The sequence below is a fragment of the Scomber scombrus genome, chromosome 17 (genome assembly GCF_963691925.1).
Source record: "Scomber scombrus chromosome 17, fScoSco1.1, whole genome shotgun sequence".
NCBI lineage: Eukaryota > Metazoa > Chordata > Actinopteri > Scombriformes > Scombridae > Scomber > Scomber scombrus.
In genome coordinates this window covers 6,119,912-6,133,406 of record NC_084986.1, presented here as the reverse complement: position 1 = coordinate 6,133,406, position 13,495 = coordinate 6,119,912, and the positions used below count along the sequence as shown (strand labels likewise).

The 13,495-nt window shown below is 35.6% G+C and overlaps 1 protein-coding gene across 3 annotated transcripts in view; it reads right to left on the bottom strand.

The window, feature by feature from the left end:
- Window positions 1–3,989: 3,989 nt before the first annotated feature.
- The window catches only part of LOC133997497 (sorting nexin-14-like), a 30,217-nt gene continuing 20,711 nt past the window's right edge, over window positions 3,990–13,495 (bottom strand). For 2 of the 3 annotated variants that reach the window (XM_062437098.1, XM_062437100.1), the window contains 5 exons: window positions 13,128–13,292; window positions 10,970–11,065; window positions 9,116–9,207; window positions 7,166–7,222; window positions 3,990–4,196 (listed from right to left, as the gene is read on the bottom strand). In XM_062437098.1, the coding sequence (XP_062293082.1) occupies window positions 4,167–4,196; window positions 7,166–7,222; window positions 9,116–9,207; window positions 10,970–11,065; window positions 13,128–13,292 (440 nt within the window). In that variant the 3' untranslated portion in view covers window positions 3,990–4,166. The remainder of the gene's footprint in view (window positions 4,197–7,165; window positions 7,223–9,115; window positions 9,208–10,969; window positions 11,066–13,127; window positions 13,293–13,495) is intronic. The other variant, XM_062437099.1, reaches the window with a different exon arrangement.

Here is a 13,495-nt window from a genome sequence, read left to right as displayed (position 1 = left end):
CACTATAAGTCGTGTTCATGCCAATTTTTAAACTGTCTTTTATTGTTTAACATTTAGTTTTCCAGTGAAAAACAGTTTCTCGTGCTGCGGTTGAGTGTTTTCAGAAAAGTTGGCAGAAGCTTTTTTTTAATCACTTTAAAAGGTCAGGTCACTCAAAATACAAATTAATTCCAGTCAGATAGTTTTAGGGGTTTTATGAGATGCTTGTAGTTTTGTTTGAAGTGATGAGAGCTTTAAAATAATGCATTTAAAAAGTCACACAACAGCATATTGAGGTAATTTATAAATAATCTAACTTTGGGTGAATTTAGTATGTGAAATCAGTGTGAACTCCCCTTTAACATAGAACTTTAATCTTTATTTAAATCACTATAAAAGTCATCTGAAGGCACTTTTCACATACAGCAGGTCTAGTCTGTACTCTAACTTTGTACTTCAGGGCTTCAGGGTGTTAAATTCCTTTGATGTTGCTACATTTGTTGGAGCATTGTTATAAATTACTGTAACAGCCATTATCAGCGATACTGATCCGACTCATATTTGGAAGTAGAAGGACTTTTATCAGCATGACTGATTGTTTTTTTTATTTTGACAGCCAGAGTGTTTCTTTGCTTAAATTCCTTCTTTGTTTTCCCCTGTGTGTTTTTCTTTTTTTTCCCCCCAGATTGAGTTCATCACAGCTGACGTGTTTTGGGTTTTGTGCAACACTTACGGTTTCGGTGTGATGACATTTTCTGGTAATTTGTTATTCTGTGGAAACCAAAGGCAGTTTATCAAAGGAAAACGAAACCCTCTGGGGAAAAATCAATACTTTAGATGTTAATGTTTAGCAGTGGTGGAAAGTCATTAAGTACATTTAGTCAAGTACTATACTGAAGTACAGTTTTGAGGTAATTTTACTTTACTTCTATGTGATGCTACTTTAAACTTTTACTCCACTACATTTATTTGAAAGCTTTAGTTACTTTTCAGATGACAATGGATAATATAACAAGCTTTTAAACTACATTGTTAACCCTTGTGTTGTCCTCGAGTCAAGGAAGGAAGGGAGGAAGGAAAGATGGAAGGGAGGAAGAAGGAAGGAAAGGAGGGTGGGAGGAAGGGAGAAGGAAGGAAAGGAGGGAGGGAGGGAGGAAGGAAGGAAAGGAGGAAGGAAGGGAGGAAGGAGGAAGAAGGAAGGAAAGGAGGGAGGAAGGAAGGGAGGAAAAAGGAAGGGGATGTAGGAAGAAGGAAGGAAAGGAGGAAAGAAGGAAGGGAAGAGGGAAGGGAGGAAGGAAGGATGGAAGGAAGGAAAGGAGGAAGAAGGAAGGAAAGGAGGGAGGGAGGAAGGAAGGAAGGAAGGAAGGAAAGGAGGAAGGAAGGGAGGAAAAAGGAAGGAAAGGAGGGAGGGAGGGAGGAAGGAAGGGAGGAAGGAGGGAAGAAGGAAGGAAAGGAGGAAGGAAGGAAGGAAGGAAGGAAGGAAGGAAGGAAGGACGGGAAGAAGGAAGGGATAAGGAAGGAAAGGAGGAAGGAAGGGAGTAAGAAGGAAGGAAAGGAGGGAGGGAGGGAGGAAGGAAGGAAGGAAGGAAAGGAGGAAGGAAGGGAGGAAAAAGGAAGGAAGGAAGGGAGGAAGAAGGAAGGAAAGGAGGGAGGAAGGAAGGAAGGAAGGAAAGGAGGAAGGAAGGGAGAAAGGAAGGATGGAAGGAAGTAAGAAGGAAGGGAGGAAGAAGGAAGGAAATGAGGAGGACGACACGAAGGTTAAAGATGCATCCAATGGTTTCCAACCTTTTTGGCTTTTGACGTCTTACAAAAAGCAGTGTGTAAAGATTAGAGAAAAAGTCTAAAATCTGAAAATGTGTGTATCAGAACTTTGTTTTTTCTTCTTTCCTCTCCCATTAATCATCATCAGTATACTGCATACTACATCACTCATAATACTGCAGTACTTTTACTTCAGTAGGATTTTTCATGCAGGACTTTGACTTGTAATGGAGTATTTTTAGATTGTTGTATTGGTACTTTTGTTTAATAATCTTTGTTTTGCAGGTTTTGAACCACACAAAGTCTCCAACATTGTGCAGCTTCACAGTTTACAGGTCAGACACTCATTACGTTTGCAGAACAAAATGTGAAACTCTCTTATGTCAGAGAGGTTTGCGGACGTGTGACTGCATCATCCAAAGAAGTTTCACTCCAAAGAAAGTAAACTGTCCAACATCTGCTTCTAGTAAAATGACTCCTGGCTTCAAAGTGGATTTCTCTGTAAGTTCATTTTTATATATTACAAGACAACCTTAACATATTAACCCTCCTGTTTTCCTCGAGTCAAGGAAGGAAGTGAGGAAGAAGGAAGGAAGGGAGGGAGGAAGGAAGAAGGAAGGAAAGGGAGGGAGGAAGGAAGGAAGGAAGGAAAGGAGGGAGGAAGGGAGGAAGAAGGATGGAAGGGAGGAAGAAGGAAGGAAGGAAAGGAGGGAGGGAGGGGGGGAGGGAGGGAGGAAGGAAGGAAGGAAGAAGGAAGTAAAGGAGGGAGGAAGGATGGAAGGAAGGAAGGAAGAAGTAAAGGAGGGAGGAAGGAAGGGAGGAAGGAAGGAAGAAGGAAGTAAAGGAGGGAGGAAGGAAGGAAAGGAAGGAATGAAGGACGGAGGAAAGAAGGAAGGAAAGAAGGTAGGACAGAGGGAGGAAAGAAGGAATGGGGGAGGGAGGGAGGAAGAAGGAAGGAAAGGAAGAAGGAAGGGATGAAGAAGGAAGGAAGGGAGGGAGGAAGGAAGGAAAGGAGGAAGGACATACGGAAGGAAGGAAGAAAGGGAGGAAAGAAGGAACAGTCAAAACAGGCGGGGTCAATTTGACCCGGGAAGACGACACAAAAGTTAAACAAAACACTGAAAAACAGCAGAGCATCTTAGTTTTAGTATCACTGACTGATGATACTTAAGTTACAGCAGCTGCCAGAGATAGTAGAGATGTAGCAGAAGTAGAAATATAAAAACTGATTTTATTTCAACTGACTGAAAGCAGAAGAAACAGAAGATACTGAATGTTAATGATAGACACCAACCTGTGTTCAACTTCCGATGTGTTTAAAGACTTAAATTATAGTTTTGTTCTCAGTCTGTGCAAAATATATATATTTAAAATTGAGGCTTCAGCCGTCTGAGTTAGACAACACAAGCAGGTATCTTTTAAAATTGACCGTTTTTAGAGTCTGGAGTATTAAATGACGTCACTTGGGGCAGGAAATGCTTTATGCTCCCCAACATCTGGAAACAGCCGTGAAATTAACCTTTAAGCTGATTCTGGCAAGAAATATATATATGACCACAGAGCAAATCACTGCGACACTGCCTCTGAAAACTCTGCATAGATACAGTGAAGGCCTAAAATGACACTTTGTTGAGCTTCCCAGCAGCTGAATGGTTACTGTGTGTATGCTGCATAATTACACCCTCACTGGTTCAGTTCCTGCCAAAAGACCTTTGTAACAAACCATACTCCTCTTTCTTTCTCCCCTTGTTTCTTTTCTTATACTTCACTCTCTACTGTCCAAAAAGGCAACAAAGAAAGTCCAAAAACAAAGAAATGACACTTCAGGATGTGGTGAAATTTGATCTAAATATTTAAAAAATAGTGACTTCAGAAGAAATACAGTTAATTTGTGTAACTTCTGTGCTTTGTAGAGAAAAGATTGCTTTAAAATAACTCTTTAAATGTTCATTCAGGCGACTTAAAAAGACCCAAATGTGTCTTTTAAGTTAAAGATCCCATCAAGAGATGTTTTACGACAATAATAATTTGGTTTAACATGTTTTTTTACACAATGAATTCGTTGAAAACTCTTTAAATTCCATTTTCTTCTTTGACTGAATGAATCCTGGAAATATTTATTGATAGATTTCAAACATGTTTAACGACTTTCAGGTACTCATTTTGGGTTTATTCCCAAAGTAACATGTAAATATTGTCATTGGCAATGAAAGAAAAGACGACAGACGGCGTGAACTTGTAGTGACATCAATAAATATAGATCTTTTTTTATTTTTTATTAGTGCATTAATATACATTGGAATGATGAGCTGGTCCCAGAGGTTGTGTTTTTTGTTTTTTTAGGAAATTGTTGAGTATTGCACTTCCGTGATCCGGGGCGTTGTGTGAGATGTGAATACAGTGTTTGGTAAAAAACATCCTCCGGTTCACATGACGACCGCCTCCCTCGATCCCTGCTGAGGAGGAAACATCAAACATCAACGTCAAACACTCATTTCATATTTAAACCTGTTTATATCACAATCAAATGAAATGAGGAGTATCACAGAGACTAATTAAACTGTCTGGTGTTTGTTTTTAGGAGCTAAACATTTTCCAGATGTTCCAAAAACCTGATCCTGTAATAACTGCGACAACAATTTTGGGTGTTATATTGATGGCAGTGTGTAATGTCATGTGTGTGTATAATGTGTTTTAGTTAGTTTAGTACTTAGTTGGTTTTAATACTAATTACTCATTTATTTTATTCTTTTACAAGCACCTTCTTTCTTTTTTTACTTATGATACAATAAGATTGCTTTTAATTAATTTGGTAATGTACAATGACAATAAAGACTATTCTATTCTAATAATAAAGTTTATTTTTTATAAAGTAACAGCCTGTTAATTAGTGAGATTAAGAGGTGTTGGTAGGTGTATTATTTTTAACTTTAGACAGAGCTACTGGATAACACAGGTGTAAGATTGATGATTAATCTTGTCATCTGGCTCGTAACGTTTCCTTATCGCCAAATATTTAATTTTCCGTTCAGGCTGGTTCCGGTAGATTTGCGGGTCAGACTATCAGAGTCCATCTTTGTTTTGATTTGAACTCAGCGGATGTGATCGCTCAGCCAATAAAAACACTGCTGCGCTGTCTGGAAAGTGCTGCTGTGTTCATTCACTGTTTTTAGTGAGTTATCACATTACCAGACTACAAACTTTAGTGTCGCTCTCAAACACTGTTTAGAGTTTTATTACCCACATCACAAATACGTCTTTTTTATAGACCAAACTATTTATTTTCTGTTGCAGCTCTAAGTTAAATGAATCTAAACAGATTGTTTGTGTGTGTTTGATGTGTCTCAGGTCACATTTAAAACATTTTAGGGAAGCTAACAGTGAGCCTCATGAAGACAGAAAAAGAGAAGCGATAAAAAAAAGACACTTAAAATAAACATCTGGAAAATGTTTAGTTCCTAAAATATATGACACACTAATCCATTTTTAGGGCAGAGAGAAGGGAAATTTAGCTCATGTGACCTTTAGTTAAATTCTCGGAATGAAATCAATTAAGCATCTTTCCCCAAAATGTTGAGCTATTCCGTTAAAAAGGAAGACAAACTATTTTTATTATGAGTTCGTTATCACATCACCAGACTACAAACTTTAGTGTCACTCTCCAATCCAACACAATATTTATTACCCACATCACAAATAAATCTTTTATAGACCAAACTATTCATTTTCTGACTAATTGTTGCAGCTCTAAGTTAAATTAGTCTCTTTTTTGTGTTTCAGTGTCACATTTAAAACATTTTAGGGAAGCGAACAGTGAGCCTCATGAAGAGTGATAAAAAAAGACACTTAAAATGAACATCTGGAAAATGTTTAGCTCCTAATTATAAATCAATAAATCAATATAAAATCATTTTTTTAGGGCAGACTGAGGGAACAGAAACATCACGTGACTGTAACTTAACTCTCAGGAAGCATTTTTACCCAAAATGTTTTAAACTATTCCTTTAAAACAAAGTTCAGCTCCCAGATTTATATGTTGGTCACTCCCATTATCATCTGTGTGTGACCCACAGGGAGTGTCGACGCCCCTGCTGTTGCATCATGGGATGTTACACAATCTGAACTAGTTTAATAAACAAGTGACATCTGAGCGAGTGGATAAATTCACAGCTGAGCTTTTTTTTTTTTTTTTACCCATCGGGAGATGAAGTGAGGTGAGTTTTACAGACATCTGCACTGAATCTAAATATGTAGATACAAAGTCAACCTGCGTAAACTCAGTGAACCGACTTTAACACAAACATCACTTCTCTTTCTGTCGTTTCTCTTCATGAAGCTCGCTGCTGGCTTCCTTCAACTATATAAAATGTATACTGGCTGAAATGAAACACAAATTACATCTATTTACATTTAATTAACTTAGAGCTGCAACTATTAGTCAAAAAAATTAATAGTTTGGTCTATAAAATGTCAGAAAATGGCTAAAAAGAGCCCTAAATGATGTCAGAGGACTTAAAAAAACAGAAAATATTCACATTTGAGAAGCTGGAATTAGATGATTTAGACATTTGTTTCTTTAAAATGACTCAAAATGATTAATTTAATAGTTGGAAACTAATTGATTAATTGACTGATTGTTGCAGATCTAAAATAAGACGTTTGATGACGACTCCAGGATACTGTTATGGGCGTTTGTCTAGGTTTTTTGTTATATTGGCGACGTGATTAATTGAAAAATGAAAATAATCTGAAGAGCTGCTACAGTTTTAATAGTTATGGAGATTTACCGTCACAGAGTACTAAAGAAAACAGAAAATATTCACATTTTAAAAAGCTGGAATCAGATCATTTGGACATGTTTTTCTTAAAAAGTGATTCAAAAATCAAAAACCCAAATATCAAAATAGTTAATTATTAATTTAATAGTTGGAAATGAATTGATTAATTGACTGATTGTTGCAGATCTAAAATAAAGTGGTTTGATGATGACTCCATGATACCATGATGGGCGTTTTTCTGTATTTTTGATGCTGTTTTATTGATTTATTGAAAATGAAAATAAGTTTAACTGTAAATGATAGTTTTGGAGTTTTATATATAATCTAATTTAAATCACGTGCAATGAAATTTTAAAAATTAGCAGCATGTGAATATTTCTGCACACACAGAAACTAAACAAACTGTTAACTCTCAAACAGCAGAGTAATTTCTCTCTCTGTTATATTTAATCATGTTTTAGTGACTTGATGTGAATGAATCTAAACTTTCACTCTGGTTTACATTAAAAACCTTTTTTCCTTCTCTTTCGTGCTCGTGCTTTGTTTCATCCTCTCCGTCTGTTTACGCCCTCTCAGAACTCATTTCTAAACATGGCCGTGTCTCTTCCTGTATCATCTCTTTACATTCTCCGCTGTCACTTGTTTACCTTGCTGAGTTCGGGAAACAGCTCCTGCATGGCGATGTCCAGCAGGACGTACGTCATCTGAGGAGACACAGAGGGCAAAATGTAAATTCACTTGAGTTAAGAGTTGAATTCGATGCCTCTCTTACGACTGGGGGAACTTTATTATGGTTTGAATTCATAATATTGAGGTAAAAAATGAATCACTGAAATTCATTTCTCATCAAATACAACAGAAAACTAAAACACAAGCTGACACATTTAAATATTTACATTTTAAAGTTCAGTGGTTCATTATTATTTTGAGACCATGACTGTATTATTATTATTAGTATTATTATTGAGAGCAAATAAAGAATGATTCTGGTGTATCAGACGCTCTAAAGTATGTAATAACAGAGGAAAGGGAGGTCTTGGAAATTATGGAGGATGTGTGCTGGGAAAAAAACAGGAAAACGGGAGTCAGTGCAGAGAGAGTTATAATCAACATTCATCATTCTTTTATCAAACTGTGAGTCACTAAATGTCGTTTAGCAGGAACGTTAATAGGATTTTTACTTCTGGAACAATGGAACCAACTTCACATTGAGCAGGGTATAAAAAAAATGCCTGAAAGATGGTGAACTATTGAAGCAGGCGAGCAGTCGTAACACGTTATTGAAGTGAGAACATGCTTTTGTTCATCATCATTTCATTTAAATAGAGTTACTGAAAAAGAGAAAGAGGAATTTCATATTGTTAACAGGACAAGTTCACACCGTTATTTAACCCTTAAATACAGTTCAGGGTCTAATTTGATCCAGTTTTACATCTGAGAGAAGAAATCACCTTAAGTTTGATGATTTCATTAAGGATTTATTAATGACTGATGAATGATTTGTGGTTCAGAAAGAACTATGAGAGGTTACTGTGAAATACCAGAATATGAACAGTATGTAAGGGAAGACATATCTGTACTTTCAACTCCTGTTTACATTAAATTTGTACTTAGAAACAACATTTTGGGTTATTTGGGTAAATCCACTCCTCACTGTATATACGCGTGTACTTGAGTTTCAAGTTTCAAAGTTTACATTATGTATACAGCACTTTAAACAGCAGACTTAAAGTATGCACGTACAAGCATAAAAAAGAGGAACAATTTAAATAGAGAACAAAGTTTAAGCACAAATTTAAAATCCAAAGAAATCAGATAACAAATAAAACAGATGAGATGAGATTTTTGATAGTATGTTGCACTTCTCACTTTATCTCTTCATCTTTTTACTTGATTTACTTATACACTCATTATGCCTATTGTGTAGATTTTCTTTATTTATTATAGATTTTTTACTGCGATCACCTGATCTACTGTATTTCGTTCTCTCTCATGTATCTACCTTGAATCCTTTAGATGAGTGGTCTCCAACCCTGCTCCTAAGGAGTTACTACCCTGCATGTTTTTAGGTATCTCTCCTCTCTAACACACCTGATTCTAATTATTAGATCGTTATCAAGCAGCTGAAGCTCATCAAGATGCTTAATAACGAGGTAATAAGCTTTAGATGCATCTTAAAAGTATTAACAGCCATTTTTTTCTTTTCCATGAGTGGGATACTCACAGCCAAAATGCTACGGTGGGAGAATCTGAGGGGGGCTGGTGGTGTTCTGAGATATACGTAAGGGGGCGAGACTATGAAGAGATTTATTATTGTGATTGGGAAACAGTACCTTGAGAGATGCCATATGGTAGAGCGAGTTACAGTAGTCCAGTCTGGATTATATTAATGCATATTTTACTCTTTCTAGGTTCAGAGGTTGAGAGGAAATGCCTGATTTTTAGGGATGGTTCTGAGTTGGAAGAAGCTTGACCTGACAACCTAATTCACCTGTTTTTTGGAAGTTTAGATCACTATCATATATAACACCCAGTTTCTTGGCAGAGTGGTCAGATGTATGCATTTACTCTCGTGGGTACAAAGTGTCACAGTTTACCTGCTTGTTGAGAAGAGGCTGCTGGAAACTGTCAAAGAGGAGCCGGATGCCTTCGTATTTGGCCTCCTCACCGATGCATTTTCCGGCAAAGTCTAAAAAATCAAAACACATTAAATTTGTTGGAACTTTTGACCTCTCTGAAGTCATTTTGGCACATTTATGTTTCACATTCCTGAGGATAACCGTGATGTTATTATGTGTACTTATGTGCATTTTACCCACCATTAAACCTAAAAATAGCCTTTTCCCTGATGTGCTTTTTTTATTGTTAGTCTCTTTACGTTCACTTTTCTGTTACTGCCATAAATCTCAAACCACTCAAACTCTCAAATACGACTTTTTTCCAGTCATCCTCTGTGAAATGCTGGTATTTCATTTCCCAACCCGAGCATTTGGCCTTCTTTTCCCTCCGTGAGAAGTGGTTTAAAAACTGTTCCTCATTCTCTTAAAACCACTACAAGCCTTGATAGTTTGGTCACTTTTGGTCGACCTGATCGTGCTTTAGAAACAACTGATCCAGTTTCTGCAAAGACTTTTAGAGTTTCATGCACTGTGACCAAAACCTTCAGTCTTGCCATGATTTGACACTAAAAACACTCCTCTCTGCTTTAGAATCACTATTTCTGGTTCTTGATATTGATCTTTTGGCTCTTTCACTTATTTCTGTTGCCATGTTTCCTAATGTCCCAGTCCTGCTAAGTAAGAAATGGTCTGTTGCAGCCTCGAGGCAGAGTCGTAGTTATAACAGGTCAAACTGGAGTTACTTGAACGAGCCTCTGACGAGCCCCTGAGTGTCATGTGAAAAGGAGACAACTCAATGAAATCTGATCTTTTGTATAAAGTTGATCAATGCTACAGATTTGCTTAAATTTGATTGCTGACCTAGAAATAGTTCAGAATCTTTTAAATGTTCCTTTTCATATTCAACATCATAACTTTGTGTGTTTTTAAATTTTTCTGAATCCTCAAACTTTCTGATTATTTCCAGGTTTACAGGAAAATATGAGAGATTTTCAATGTGATCTCAGACTTTTGGACCTCATTGTATGTTCAGTCTATTATCTTCATTTGACACTCAAACTACCACAACACCAATAAATCTCATTTATGTGCAAACCTACTTGCCAATAAACTTTATTCTGATAATGTATTGTACAGAAGATTATGTCATCCACTTGGGGGAAAAAAAGCTCTGTTTTAGTCATTTTTTCAATTTTTCTGAGCAATTTTTTTGTCTTTCTGTTTTTCGGGCCAATTCTTTTTTCCACTGTTTTTCAGAGTACTTTTTTTCTAAATTAACGCAATACGAGGTGGGAGCTTCTCGTAGGACTTTGAAGTATCTCGGTTATTCAGAAAAAAACATTAGTCAGAAAAACAGAACTTTTTTTAAAAACATTTTTCAAGTGAATGCAAATATCAGGAAAGGAAGGAAGGAAGGAAGGAAGGAAGGAGGGAAGGAAAGAAGGAAAGAAGGAGGGAGGGAGGGAGGAAGGAAGGATAGAAGGAAGGGAGAAAGGGGATGGAGGAAGGAAAGAAGGAAGGAAGAAAGGGGGATGGAGGAAAGAAATAAGGAAAGGAAGGAAGGAAGGAAGGAAGGAAGGAAGGAAGGAAGGAAGGAAGGAAGGAAGGAAGGAAGGAAGGAAGGAAGGAAAGAGAGAATGAGGGAGGGAGGGAGGAAGGACAGACGGAAGGAAGGAAGGGAGGAAATAAGGAACCGTCAAAACAGACGGGGTCAATTTGACTCGGGGGGACGACACGAAGGTTAAGGATCATCTGTGCTATTTTAGTGATAAAGAAACGTCCAAACAGGTAAAGAATAGAGCGATATTACTTCCACAGCAACAACAAACTGACCTGGTAAATAGTTCATCATCTCCTCAAACGTCTGCTTGGCTCTGATCTGTTTGTCCTCTGCAGTTCGCTCCTCGCTGCTCTCACAGAACACAGAGTCTGAAAGGAAAAAACAATATAAAGAGAACGACATTAAACTTTAATGTATCTGCTGCTTTTTAAACTTCTCCTTCAAATGACTCCGCTGTCTTTCCTTCTCTCCGTCTCTGTCATTCAAAAGAGGAGAAAATAATTGCATGCACATTAAAATTTGAGATATTCTGTTTCCAAGTTGGGAATCTGAACTTTTTATATTGTTTATAAACTACTTTTTTCACTATTTCACCTGCAAACTTTTATGAAAAACAGGACCTCCAAACAAAGTGTCACATGCTGAAGAGAAAACTAACTTCCAGTCACTCCTGGTGTTTTAAATATATATTATTTAGAGGGTTTTGGGTGTGCTGTAGACTGTCAGCATGAAAGGTGAGTGAAAACTGAATACTGAAAATATTTTTTTCTCTCCTTTAAAAACAACTCATACCTACACTGGCTTGTTTCCTATTGTTATTCATACTCAGAATTTTGTGAGACTATGGTGTTTGGACCTCAGTCTAAGGGGGGGTTGGGCTCCCCTGGAAGAAAATATTGTACAATTTTAAGTCAAATGCATCATTCTGGTAAACTCTGAGCAAAATTAAAAGGTTATATCTTTTTTTTTTAAAGTGTACTCTAAACTATTTTGTGCTTTAGTAATTTAACTACATGGGAAATAAATGTTACCAGTTTATAAATGTTCCAAACAAACCATCAAAAAAAGAGTAACGCCTAATATAATAATAATAATATAATAATAAAATACTTATATAATATAATATAATAAAATACTAATATAATATAATAAAATAATAAAATACTAATATAATATAATAAAATACTAATATAATATAATAAAATACTAATATAATATAATAAAATACTAAAATACTAATATAATATAATAAAATACTAATATAATATAATAAAATACTAATATAATATAATAACATAATAATATAATATAATAAAATACTAATATAATATAATAAAATACTAATATAATATAATAACATAATAATATAATATAATAAAATACTAATATAATATAATAAAATACAAATATAATAAAATACTAAAATAATATAATATAATAAAATACTAAAATACTAATATAATAAAATACTAATATAATAAAATACTAATATAATAAAATACTAATATAATATAATATAATAAAATACTAATATAATATAATAATATATTAAAATACTAATATAATAAAATACTAATATAATATAATAAAATACTAATATAATATAATAAAATACTAATATAATATAATATAATAAAATACTAATATAATATAATAAAATACTAATATAATATAATAATATAATAAAATACTAATATAATATAATAAAATACTAAAATACTAATATAATATAATAAAATACTAATATAATATAATAAAAGACTCTGAAACAAAGAAAACAGAAGTGACTATCCAAGTAACTAGTATATTACTTATAGGAACATATAAAAATACTGTTTAGATTTTGACATTTTTCAGTAAATATCTTTTTCTACATTGTTTCAAGTTCACGTTTTGTTTCTTCAAATAACTCAACTACAGATTAAACTATGGCGGGCCGCCACACTCTATATAATTAATGGGAAATGCTGCTACTGTACTGAAGTATTTTTTACTTTCTAATATATTATTATATGCAGTGTTATCAGATCAGACCCCCCCCCCCCCCCCCCCCGCCCTCCCCCCCTAAACCATGTAAAAATAGGCTCAATATTTTTAGTGTTTTTCTAAAATGCTGCATTAAAAAGTTTTGCTCACATTACATAACTGTAATGGAGGGGAAAAAAAACCTTTGAGATAAACTGAAATGACGTTAATCACTTAGATAAGAAGAAGGGCGGATTTATTAGACTATAAATTCACTTTTTCCACAGTGGAAGTTGTCCAGATGGCACAAAAGATTTCCAATGTTATCAAACCACACACACACACACACACACACACACACACACACACACACACACACACACACACACACACACACACACACACACACACACACACACACACACACACACACACACACACACACACACACACACACACACACACCTCTAAACTGGGTGATGAGGGAGACCATTCGGTGCTCCTGGAGGATCTGCTCCAGTTTGGACTGCATGTACTGATCCATGTAGGCGTCGAACGTGTTCTTGAGCAGGATTCTCCCAGCAGCCAACATGTGATGCAGCCAGTCTGGCATGTGGAAGACCACCCGACCTGTAGATATCAACACCAGAGACCCATATGAGATACTGGATGTTCTTTTTTTATTTTTAATTGAGGGTCAACCCGACCGCTGCGTATCTTTAAAGAACTACAAGCCAATGTGTTTAGTGGAAAAATATTCCTCTTCAGTTCTGACTGCTTTTAGTTTGTTGAGCAGCAGATAAGATAATACTGTCATCTGGGATACTGAAACA